This window comes from Carassius carassius, chromosome 47 (genome assembly GCF_963082965.1).
Source record: "Carassius carassius chromosome 47, fCarCar2.1, whole genome shotgun sequence".
NCBI lineage: Eukaryota > Metazoa > Chordata > Actinopteri > Cypriniformes > Cyprinidae > Carassius > Carassius carassius.
In genome coordinates, this window is record NC_081801.1 from 11,082,618 (window position 1) to 11,096,152 (window position 13,535).

Below are 13,535 nucleotides of genomic sequence, written 5' to 3' on the forward strand. Positions count from 1 at the left end.
TTGAAAGAAGTTTCTTCTGCTCATCAAGCCTGCATTTATTTGATCAAAAATACAAAGGAAAATGTAATATTGTGATATATTATTACAATTTAAAATAATTGTTTTTAAATTTATTATACTTTAAATTATCATTTATTTCTGTGTTGCAAAGCTGAATTTTTAGGATCATTATCACATGATCCTTTAGAAATTATTCTAATATGATGATTCATTATCAAAGTTGGAAACAGTTCTGCTGCTTAATATTTATTCAGAATATGTGATACTTTTTTAGGATACTTTGATGAACAAAGAGTAAAAAAAAAATGAAGCTATGTTTTTAAAATATAAATATTTTGTAATAACAATATACATTACTGGTCAGTTATTTGGGGTCAGTACATTTTTTTTCTTTCTTTTTATAAAATAAAATCAATACTTTTATTCAGCAAGGATGTGTTAAATTGATAAAAAGTGATAGTAAAGAAAATATATTATTAGAATATATATTATTAGAAATTTGTTTTTTATTTTGAATAAATGCAGTTCTTTTTAACCTTTTATTCATCAAATATATTAGACAGCAGAACTGTTTCCAACACTAGAATGATTTCTAAATGATCATGTGATAGACTGGATGTTACATGTGACACTGAAGGCTGGAGTAATGATGCTGAAAATTCAGCTTTGTATTACAGGAATACATTTTTAAGTATATTCAAATAGAAAACTATTATTTTAAGTTGTAATATATCACAATATTACTGTTTTTTCTGTATTTTTGATCAAATAAATGCAGGCTTGATGAGCAGAAGAAACTTCTTTCAAAAACATTAAAAACAGTAATGTTTCCAAACTTTTGGTCTGTACTGTATATATATATATATATTCAGCCTCCTAGCCTGTTCGTCGTCGTCGACAGGTACCAGGAGGCGCGCAAGCAAGTGGTGGTGTTCAAGAAATTCCTCCCTCATCGCTCTCACGGGGTATCTGGGCGGGAGATGCCCCCTCTGCATACTAGCTCCTTCTACTGCGAGGCACAAAAACAGAGCGTCGCCTCTAGCGCTCCCGTGCCTTTGGACTGAGAGGTATTTCATAGTTCCAAAGAAGGATGGGTGATTGTGTCTGATCATAGATCTGCCTCAGTTAAATCACTCAGTCATGCAACTCTGAAATCAGAGGAGCAGAATGTGTCTGCAGATTTGTCAATGGGGAATAAGTTACCAGCCTAAGCACGCTAGGTAAACTAACTTTAATTAATAAACATATATATTGTACTAAAAGCTTACTTTTAACAATGTTACATTACATAGAAGTTGCTAACTAAGTTACCATGTAGTAGTTTATCAAGATATCTAGACTAATTTTACAACATAAATCCAATCAAATACATCCATTACACCACTTAACATTAAGATTTGGTAAATAGCTTATTTAAAATGTTTCTGTAAATTTTTCCTTACTTTATATAAATCTCTCTGGAAGCTGTGATCGTGCGCTGACTGAAGAAATAGTTCGAAACAACACTGGGCTATAAATGCAGTTCGAGAGAAATAAATCAACATTGAACCAATTTTAATGTTATGTTCTGAAAAAAAAATTTATTTAAATGGTTTTATGAATTTATACTAACCTTCGGCTGATGTAAATCTCAAATCAGCGTGCAACAACGAAGCACCTGAAGCAGGAATAAACTGCTCGAAACAACTTCATGCTAGAAGATAAAAAATATTACAACATCCAACAATGTTTAATTTTATGTTTTTGTAAACATGTTTTTCAAAACGGTTTTATATATTCACACTTACCTTTGTCTGAGGTAAATCTCTCAGAATTTACCGGATCATCCAGTAGCCCCTCACTGAACACAAACTCTCCTGTCAGCGGGCCTGCGCAAATTCAAACAACAGCTGCGGCAGTAGGGGTAAGAACAGTGAGTCGATTCTGATAAGATTCGATTCAAGGGCATAGAGAATTGCAAGTCTCATGTGAATCAGCTCTAAAACCATTGCCTGGAATGTCAGTGCGTGATATATTACTGTTACCTCTATTACCAAACTACAACAAACCCCAAGACACAGCACTACCTCGAATAGTGTGGATTTTATTTTATTAACCTCACTCAAATTTAGCAATTCTGTACAAAAGACTGGACGATTAATTTATTACTGATAAACACCCCGAAAAAAGCACTTGCTCTCTTAATTACTTTGTAAATATTATTGTAAATACAAGTTTGCCATACTAAGGGATGTAGGGGGTTAGGCGCCATTTTATTTTTGGAATCTTTTTCTCACTCTGTTTATGGTTGAGGGAAGTAAGTTGGTCTGTATTTTGTTTTCTTTATTTCCATTTCAGGCTATTTAGTTTCAAAGAAAATTTTGTTTTTTGTTTATTGTTTTGGCCTTTTCTGCCCCTGAAAAGATTCCCGTTAAAAGAAAATAAAAATTGTTTATTTGGCATCTCTCTGGTGTGATCGCTTTTTCTGTTACAGCTAACCCCTAGAGGTGGTAACAGTCACTGTCTTTACACATAGACTCTGCAGACCTGGTAGTGGGTCCAAAAATAACATGCAAAATGTTCGTGCTTCATTTGCAAAGCCTTCCTTATATGGTATAAAACCCCACCATCAGGGCAATAATTAAGGGGTTCCAATCAACTAAAGATGTTACAAATATGCCTGGAAGAAGATATCTGTCTATATCATCCTAATGTATAGTGAGGAGGATAGTTTGAGTAGCTAAAATCTCTCCAAGGATCACAGCTGGAGAATTGCAGAGATTAGTTGAGTCTATTTTTTTTTTTTAAGGTCAGAAACCCTTAAAAAAATACCTTCGTAACCTTGGTTCCCTGAGATACAGGCACAAGTACTGTGTCGCTGGATTCTATGGAGAAAATTCATTTTTCTCAGAGGATTGAAGACTTACTCAATCACACAGTGTAACTGCATGACCATTGGTTCGTGCAGTGATTATAAAATGAACCAATGGCTTGGCAGCAGTGGCGGGCGTGGCCACCTGGCCTTAGAAGTGGGCATTCTGCCATAGGATCTCAGGTAAATTAGACTAAAATGAAGACATTGAGTAGTGCAGCATCATGGCATGGCAAGGAATGCTCGGGGAACCGAGGTTAAAAAAGTTACTAGGTACAGGTATGGGTACAAGTACAGGTCCTGGGGTTGGTTGGGTGGAAGGAGTTTGGGACAAGCTCAAAATACATTCAGAATAGATGCATCGGAGAATAAATTTTTTCTCCAACCCCTAGTAGTGTCACAGCCCATCCCACATAGCAAACGGACTTGGCCCACATGTGGCCTCAAGGTGGCACTGCTGGCCTCCTGTCGGCAATGGCATGTACCCTTTCAGCCAGAGCTGGACCATGTGTGGCAATGACGGCACGGGCGGGGATCTGGCAAACAACATGAGGGCCGATTGTTGATGGGAGGAGTGTGGCCTAGATCAGTCCAGTGATATGTGGCCCAAATCAGGCTAAGACCTGGGAGCATATTATGTGACCCAGGATAAACAAGATAAATACAATATTGCATGATAATGGTTAAATGATAACATACATTTTAATGAAGTGTAGTATTGTTAAAATGTAGTCTTTGAAATGGCAAGTCAAAACAGAATGAAACATATCATTTAAAAATTAAGCAAATCAGTCAAGTGCATTAAACTGTACTTAATTATAATTTTATTACATTTTATATTATTATTCTTGGTACAAATAATCTTAGAATCCTTACATGAAAAGAAATAGAAAGAGAGAGAGTATTTAACCGTTATTATGTAATATCTATTTGGTTTTCTATGGGACACACACTGATCTATAATAGAGAGTGGGGGCACATAATTTTCATTAGTATGCTGTCATGCACAAACATTAAATAAAATGATCATGAAAGTATTTAATTTTATTTAAATCATGTATCCATTTGATACTTGGTGTGAGGAACAGATCCAAATTCAAACCGCATTCATTAGCGATATGTATCTCCTTCCTCTGTAGCTATAGTAACTATTTAAAAATGTGCCATTAACTATAGATATCGATATAGATATAGATATAGATATCAAACGCTCATTGGCTCTTGTCAGTTTTGTCAGAGATTGCGACATGCCCTGTTTCCGGGGATGCGTGTTTTGAATGAGAAACGCATGCTTTGAGGGAGGGGATCAGGATAATATTTTCAGTGGACTGCAACTGCAATGCATCGTCATTTGTACTACTGTGGTACTGCTCTTTTTCACATCTTTAATAAATTATTATGATTAAGTTACATGTGTCTAACGTTATCGGTTACGTTTCTCTTATAGACAGTATACTTTATACACTCATTCTTTATTGGTTGATTTGTTCTTTATAAAAATAAACAGAAAAACCAATACAATACGTTTTTTATTGCACAGTTACATGATGTCTGGGTTTTAAGTCTGATTTTCTATTCAGTTTAATATACTATATTGACATAGTTTGTGTCTACATTAAAGCATGTCACAAAATAAATAATTGCGATCATAGTAATATACAAGGAAATGTTACGAAATATTTAAATTCCCAGACCCCAATATAGTGTTGGCCCAGATCCGGCCTGGATCTGGGCTGACACTGCTTGCTGTCTGGGTTGGGTCTGGGCTATGTAAGGCTCAGGTTTGGGGATTCTGGTTTACTTAAGGCTGAGAATTGGCACCAATAATAAAACTTGTTTTGGCCCAGATCAGGGCCAGCAAAGGCTGATTAACTGGCTGAGATTCAGGCCAGTTATGGCCCATGTGTGGCCCGAGACTTTAATCCAGTTCTGGGCCACTTCCGGGCCTTCATTCTTTGCGGTACTTGGGCCGAGTGTAAAGTCATTGTGTGGCCCGGATCTGGGCCAGAAGACATTTGCTATGTGGGATTGTGGTGTAGGCTTTTTGTCCTCCTCAGTTTCATGATAAAAATAAACGTCTCGGTTACGTATGGTAACCCTTGTTCTATGAAGGAGCTGTCCTGTGGAGAAATACGGAGCAACTGCAGCTAAGCAGACCCTTAGTCATTGGATAGTTGAGGCTATCAACCTGACCTATGAGTCCTCTGATCTCCCCTCGCCGATGGAAGTCAAGGCTCACGCCGCACAGGGTATGGTGGCCTCCAAGGCCTTCTTAGCAGGTGTATCCATACAGGACATCTGCAACGCCCTCCACCTTTGTGAGGTTATATTGACCATGATATGTGAGCCACTCTGGGCCCTTCCGTACGCAACGGTCGCTGTGTTGTCCGTTCGGACCAGCACATGCTTGCCTCATAAAAGACCTTTGAGACGGTTCAATGCAAGGTGCACTGCTAACAACTCTAGGCAATTGATGTGCCACTGTAGCTGTGGGCCCGTCCAAACCCCTGAGACTGCATGCCCGTCGTACGTGGCCCCCCAGCCGGTGGTGGAGGCATCCGTGTAAAGCACAGCATGCCTAGAGATCTGCTCTAGGGGCAACCCTGCACGGAGAAACGCAAGATCTGACCACATGGTGAGTGCCGCGCTTCCACGCCCACCTCGGGACACGGCCATAAAGCCAGTGCTGGAGTGGTCTCATATTTAACAGGCCAAGCAGTGTAAGTGCCGCCGCAGCCGCCATATGCCCCAGGAGCCTCTGAAAAAGTTTCAGTGGGACTCTGAAAACGTTTCAGGTCCGGAGCTTGGCCGGCCGCAACTCTCCTTGCCCTCCTGGGACCCAGAGATAAGGGAAACTGTTCCTTTGTCGAGTATTTGGGTACCGTCGGCGGTGAGGCCAATGATGGGAAAAAATGAAACACAAGATTCTCCACTCGGCCCTCCTCCGGGGAAGGGAGTGGGTGCGTTCACCATCTGCCGAAGAGCAGATCCCTATATCTCTGGGTCTTTCGTTTACCGCCAGGTTTGGCGGGGGCCTGGACAGGCGGGGCAGCCCATGCCCGGCTTCACGGTGCTGCTTTGCTGGAGGCTGCTGCGGATGCGGCGCGGGAGTGGGGGCAGATGCAGGGGGTCAGCGTCAGTGATCGTGACCATCACCTGGTGCCAGGTAACGACCACATCTAGAAACTCATGGGTGAAACGGCATCCTTATAAGGACGATCTGTTGTCTTTATAAAGACGCACACGTGGAGCTCTTTTAGAGGTAATTGGTTCTTAGGAAACGCTCTTTTAGTGCTGAGGCGCACAGGGGAGATGGACGCTTGCAAACTGACAGGGGGTAGTGCAGCCTGAAGTGCGCAACCCACTCGACACTGGAACGGCCGCAGCTGAAACGCTGTCTAGCCAACACAGGAAGCTTCCCATAGCATGCTGAACTCGCAGTTCACCGTAGACACAGTTGAGGTAAGCAGAACGATACTGTCACTTGGCTTTGAAGCGAAAAGCTGGTATGCATTGCACCTGCTGCCTTCTTATACTCACACTGTGATCAGCGGCAGCTGGATGCAATAATTGCATGCCAATGTGCATTGGCTCGTTTAGTTTACACTCAAAGTAGATTGGTCTATCGAAGCGATATCCCATTTTGCGTCGGTCACCGACGTGGCATCGAGAGTGACCGACTGAAAGGGAAACGTACTTACCATTCCATGATATAAACCTTGACAAAACGTCTTTTATAATGTCTAAATATATATCTAAATGCAAAACCTGATTTAATGAATATGGTCACTTTAGTCACAACTAAGAGGCCCAGAGGGTTAAGAGGATGCACAGATACTTTGAATATGCAGTTTATTAATCTAAGCATATTAGCATATTAACATAATGATGCGGTATCATGCTAGAAAATGTCATACACACAAAAAAAAATTTAATTACTGTGAGTATAAATTGTAAGACTATTAAGTGTGAGTATGAATATTTAAGGTGTTTTCATTTTTTTTCATGAGCAAATAATTAAACCCAAGATATTTCAGAACATCTCTTACAGACATCCCTCATGATAAAAAAAAAAAAAAAAAAAACCTATAAAAACCCACCAGACCTCATAAAATTCAGCTGAGATCACAAACAACTCTGAATCTGTTTATTTGTAAGAGACTCTCACTGTCATTCCTGCAACAAGCAGTGGATGGATATTGGAGCCTAATGAGTTATAAACAGTTTTAAATGTTTATTAATATTGTTTCCTTTTTCCATTGTCATTTGTTTCATGTGATTTGAGTGATCATCTATATACCATGATGGATAACACGTCTTACCCTGTCATACTGACTCTAATGTTGCCCAAAGACACAAAATCATATAGGCATGCATATTTTATTTGCTTTCTTGCCTTATATGTGCTTATATTGTCAATTAATATTCGTCTTGTTATAGCTATCATCATGGAGAAATCTCTTCATGAACCAATGTACATATTTTTGGGTCATTTGTGTATAAATGGGATTTATGGAGCCACAGGATTCTACCCTAAAATTTTGTCTGATTTAATATTGGATTCATATGTGATCTCCTTTCATATGTGTGCTCTGCAGATATTTATGATTTACAGCTCTTTACTGTGTGAGTTCACAATCTTAACAGTGATGTCTTATGATAGATATGTAGCCATATGTAGACCTTTAGACTATCATTCCAAATTAACTAAAAACTCCTGTGTGAAATTAATTCTGTTTTCCTGGATTGTTCCCATGTTGTCTAGTTTAACCGGCACTCTGTTATCAAATTTAAGGCAACTTTGTGCCTATCACATTGATAAATTATATTGTGATAACTGGTCAGTTGTAAAACTCTCTTGTAGTTCTACTTTTGTTAATAATGTCTATGGATATATTGTTGCTGTTATATTTGTTAGCTTTGCAATTGTTATCATATTGTCCTATATAAAACTGATCGCTGCATGTAAAATATCTTTAGAAAACAGAAGGAAATTCTGGAAAACATGTCTGCCACATATATTTTCACTGATAAATTTAACTTTTGCTTTTCTTTTTGATTTTATGTATAGCAGATATGGTTCAAATGACATTTCAGAGGGTTTGCGTAATTTTTTGGCTCTAGAACTGGTGATAGTCCCACCTGTGTTCAATCCTCTTATCTATGGGTTAAATATTAGAGCAGTGCGCAAAAGTGTTTTTACTTTATGTGTTGCATCAAAAGTAAATATTTCACATGCACCAAAAAGACGAAAACATAATTAAAAACAATATTCATGACAATTAGGTTTTCATATACATGATGTATGACAAAAAGTGGGAACAAATGTGTTTTTAATAAGCATATGACTAATAAAGTGTGATATATGTATAAATAGATGTATCTTCATAATATATATAAATATATATATATATATATATATATATATATATATATATATATATATATATATATATATATATATATATATACAGTACAGACCAAAGGTTTGGAAACATTACTATTTTTAATGTTTTTGAAAGAAGTTTCTTCTGCTCATCAAGCCTGCATTTATTTGATCAAAAATACAGAAGAAAATGTAAGATTGTGATGTTATTACAATTTAAAATAATTGTTTTTAAATTTATTATACTTTAAATTATCATTTATTTCTGTGATGCAAAGCTGAATTTTTAGGATCATTATCACATGATCCTTTAGAAATTATTATAATATGATGATTCATTATCAAAGTTGGAAACAGTTCTGCTGCTTAATATTTTTTCAGAACATGTGATACTTTTTTAGGATACTTTGATGAACAAAAAGTAAAAAAAAAAGAAGCTATGTTTTTAAAATATAAATATTTTGTAATAACAATATATACTACTGGTCAGTAATTTGGGGTCAGTACATTTTTTTTCTTTCTTTTTTTAAAATAAAATCAATACTTTTATTCAGCAAGGATGTGTTAAATTGATAAAAAGTTATAGTAAAAAAAATATATTATTAGAATATATATTATTAGAAATTTGTTTTTTATTTTGAATAAATGCAGTTCTTTTTAACCTTTTATTCATCAAATATATTAGACAGCAGAACTGTTTCCAACACTCATAATAAATCAGAATATTAGAATGATTTCTAAATGATCATGTGATAGACTGGATGTTACATGTGACACTGAAGGCTGGAGTAATGATGCTGAAAATTCAGCTTTGCATCACAGGAATAAATTATTTTTTTAAAGTATATTCAAATAGAAAACTATTATTTTAAGTTGTAATATATCACAATATTACTGTTTTTTCTGTATTTTTGATCAAATAAATGCAGGCTTGATGAGCAGAAGAAACTTCTGTCAAAAACATTAAAAATAGTAATGTTTCCAAACTTTTGGTCTTTACTATATATATATATATGACTAAATATAGATTAGTTCAACAATATTAAGTCCCCTGCATGATAATGATCTCTTAAGAGTTTTCTCCTCCATGTCTTTTTATATCTAAATGTCATGATTGTACAGTATGTTTGTACAATTTATCCTTGCTCTTTTTGTCACATAGAATACAAGTTTGAAATGAGTGTAATTTATAACAGATTTTTTTTTAAATGCAACATTAATATATTACACATAGAATTTATAAATGTAATAGGGCTGCAGCTATCATTTCTTTTTGTAATCGATTAATCTAGCACTTGATCGATTAAGCTGAAATTTTTTGTGTGTGTGTTTTTAAACAACCAAAACAAACAATGCATAACGAAAATGATGTGGCTGTAAAATGATCAAGCTTTTGCTTTTATTTCTAAAAAAGAACAGAGGTATTGATTCCATCTCCAACATTTGGCTCCAAAAAAAAAAAGAATAAACTCAGTCGCACAAATTTAACAGGCTCTTCAAATATGCAACATTCTTTGTTAATGTTTTTCAAAGATTCGTTTTCGCTAATCATGGATTCTGAATGCATTGCCACAGATTTCGCTTACGCTAAGCAGTTTTTCGTCTGCTGTTTTGACACAAACCTCTCGTGGGGGCGGGCTTAACAGTGATCTACTCTGATGGATAGTGAGCTTTTGATGGACAGGTGCTCTCTGACCTGGGGCCCGTTTCACTAAAGATGTTCAACCAACTCTAAGTTTGAACTTGAACTCTGAGTTGACTTACCCTGAGATGGGAAACTCTGAGTTTTCAGTTACAGAACAGCTGAAATGAGTTGGTTCAATCAACTCTAAATTGACTGACTCTGAGTTAAGCGCGTGCACCACAACTGTAAAAAGCCATTATCAATGCAGCGCTGATATTACGATTCCCCATGGCAACAGCTCCTGCCAAAAAGCCATCTGCAGACTTCAGACTCGATACAAATGTAATTCTTATCACTGTTATAATATCACAGGTGAAAACTGGCAGAACGTTAGATTAATGAACTAATAGCTAATCATTTTATGGTATCTCATGGGCAAAAAAATAAATATAATCATATTAATAATAATATTTTAAGTGCATTTTTCTTATTTTACAAATGATCTGCCAATAGATAAATAGTGGCTATTTACACTAAGTGGAATTAGCATACTTTCTTAGCGATAGATCCTACAATAGGCTAAGTGCAAGTAGCTCTAGATGCTATTTACAGAAAAAAATTTACAGTGAAAATCATGATATATTCTATTTACCATGTAAAAGTAGCAGTTCTTTGCAACAGGCTAAGTGTAAATAATAATTAGATGCTAGTTATACGTTATACTGGCAGATACATTTGCACCTCAGTATTGTTATACATTAAAAGGATTCAATAATAACAGATTGTAAATGATTATATTTATTACAATTATAAATAGTTGTATCATTATTAAACACTCGTTAGGCACTTTACTTCCACTTTTAGAACATTTTGTTCATTTTTATTGAAAATAAATTCTAATGTGACATGTGATGGGAATGTGAGAAGAACGAGCTCGGCAAAAGCCAGACTCTAACCCAATCAATCGCGTTACAAGCTAGTTTTCCGTGCACAAAACATTACTGCCTACAATAGAGGTCTTCACAGTGCAGGACCCGTACGGGTTCGGGTCTATATTTTAAATGATCGGCAGGGAACCGGGTCGGGTCCGAATCTATTACCTCGGGTCCAGGGTCTGTTTAACATTGTGTATAATACCCGTGCGATCAGAGTCATCGGGCTCGGAGAACAGACGGCCGTGATCAAAGACTGCTTGTGTTTTTTGTAACTTGCAACTTGTAAAATTAGGAAAAGAAAGAGTGAGCTAAAAAAAAGTGATCTCTCTCTCTCTCTCTCGCGCACGCGCGCGCAGACTCAGAGTTAATACAAGTGCACGCACGGTATTAATGCTTGCAGACTTGACACACTCATATTTAATATATTTCAAATCAGCAACACAATCTGAGGTGAACTGTCACATGAATGTTTTCTACGATGCTCAAATTGCGTTAAAGCATTTTAGGTTGATACAGCTAGCACGCATGTTCAGTCTTTATGTTTCTATGGCAACCAGTGAGGGACACTTCGACCGCCAAACCGCGTTTTACATTTCAGATGAGATCAGATGATAGCAAATAAATAACGTCAGCGGCCATGGCATTGCACGAGCGATCGTTATTATAGTTCAAAAGGGCAAACAGTCGAAGTTATTATGCGAATTAACTCGAGTCAGAATGTACATGTGCACAGTAGCATTTGTCATCCGTCACCGTGACATTAAGTGGACTTTTGAAGCTGAAATAATGAGTGGATTCAGCTTGGACTTGGAATAACGAGTGGAATAACATGAATAACTTTCTTTTCGGAGGATTGTAATGCATCACAGGCAGTCAGGTACAAGGAAGAGAGACTACGGCTGTCACAGTGTCTGGGTTGTGTTCCCTGGGTTTCCACTAGGTGTCCTCCTTTCTCACGGTGTCTGTCTCCTTATCACTTCCTGTTCCCTTATTTGGTCACCTTCCTCCTGTTGAGTAATTGATTGTTCCCCACCTGTCTCCTGTTCCCTCATTATCCTTCTGTGTATTTATACCCGGTCTGTCTGAGTCTGTGTTACGGAGTCCTTGTTTAATGTTGATAGTTATTCATGTCCGTCGCTTCTTGCCTTGCCTTGCCTTGCCTTGCCTTGCCTTGCCTTGCCTTGCCTTGCCTTGCCTTGCCTTGCCTTGCCTTGCCTTGCCTTGCCTTGCCTTCGTGTCTTGTTTATGTTATGTTTGGATATTCTGGTTTTGACCCTGCCTGGACTGTTTACCCCTTTGGATTACCCTTTAAATAAATGACTTACCTGCAATTGGTTCCCTCTCCTGTGTTTTCTGTAACACCGATCGTGACAGAAGGACAGAAGGACAAGAGGGCAATGAAGTGGGTGCCCTGGCTCAGGTGTTCTAGTCCCTGGCCGAGGGCATGGGCTACAACGATGCGGCCCTCAAGGACTATTTCAATGGCGGGCTGGATGATCCAGTGTCTCAGGAGGAGATGGCGCAGTTAGAGACACTGGAATTCTGGGAATTCGTGCGCTACCTGCAGCATCGGCTTCGGTGGGATGCCCCAGCCACTTCTGTCTCTTCCGGCGGGGTGGTCGTCAGCCCAGCACCACTGCCCAAGATGGCAACCAGCCAAGCGCCACAACCCAAGATGGCCGCCAGTCCAGCACCACTGCCCAGGATGGCTACCAGCCAAGCGCCACAGCACAAGATGGCCGCTAACCCAGCGCCAATGCCCAAATTGGCCACCGTTCCAGCGCCACAGCCCAGGATGGCCGCCAGCCCAGCGCCAATGCCCAAATTGGCCACCGGTTCAGCGCCACAGCCCAAGATGGCCGTCAGCCTAGCGCCACAGCACAAGATGGCTGTCAGTCCAGCGCCACAGCACAAGATGGCCGTCAGTCCAGCGCCACAGCACAAGATGGCCGTCAGTCCAGCGCCACAGCACAAGATGGCCGCTAACCCAGCGCCAATGCCCAAATTGGCCACCGGTCCAGCGCCACAGTACAAGATGGCCGCCAGTCCAGCACCACAACCCCAGATGGCCGCCAGCCCAGCACCACAGTACAAGATGGCCGCCTGTCCAGAGTCATGGCCCAAGATGGCTGCTTGCCCAGCGCCGCTGCACAGGATGAGAGTCTCAGCGTACCCTCCAGAGTCGAGTCAGGTTCCAGTTGACCTTCCAGAGTCGAGTCAGGTTCCAGTTGACCTTCCAGAATCGAGTCAGGTGCCAGTGAACTCTCCAGAGTCGAGTCAGGTGCCAGTGAACTCTCCAGAGTCGAGTCAGGTGCCAGTGAACTCTCCAGAGTCGATTCAGGTGCCAGTGAACTCTCCAGAGTCAGGGCTAGTCACCGCTGATCCTCCAGAGTCAGGGCTAGTCACCGCTGATCCTCCAGAGACTAGGCTGGTCACCGTTGACCTTTTAGAGTCAAGTCACCGGTGATCGTCAAGGACTGAGTCAAGTCACCGGTGATCTTCAAGGACTGAGTCAAGTCACCGGTGATCTTCAAGGACTGAGTCAAGTCACCGGTGATCTTCAAGGACTGAGTCAAGTCACCGGTGATCTTCATGAACAAAGGCAAGTCACCGGTGATCTTCATGAACAAAGGCAAGTCACCTCTGATCTTCATGAACAAAGGCAAGTCACCATTGATCTTCATGAACAAAGGCAAGTCACCATTGATCTTCATGAGCAGTGTCAGGCCAGCACCAATC

At 39.2% G+C, this 13,535-nt stretch overlaps 1 protein-coding gene across 1 annotated transcript; it reads left to right on the forward strand.

The window, feature by feature from the left end:
• Window positions 1–7,155: 7,155 nt before the first annotated feature.
• LOC132130817 (olfactory receptor 5M3-like) lies at window positions 7,156–8,147 on the forward strand. The gene has a single exon (XM_059542632.1). It carries the CDS (start codon window positions 7,156–7,158, stop codon window positions 8,113–8,115), a length of 960 nt encoding a protein of 319 aa, XP_059398615.1. The 3' UTR covers window positions 8,116–8,147.
• The last annotated feature ends 5,388 nt before the right edge of the window (window positions 8,148–13,535 follow it).

Coding starts and splice junctions, on each gene's coding strand:
- LOC132130817 (XM_059542632.1), top strand. CDS start 7,156: ATGGATAACACGTCTTACCCTGTCATACTGACTCTAATGTTGCCCAAA.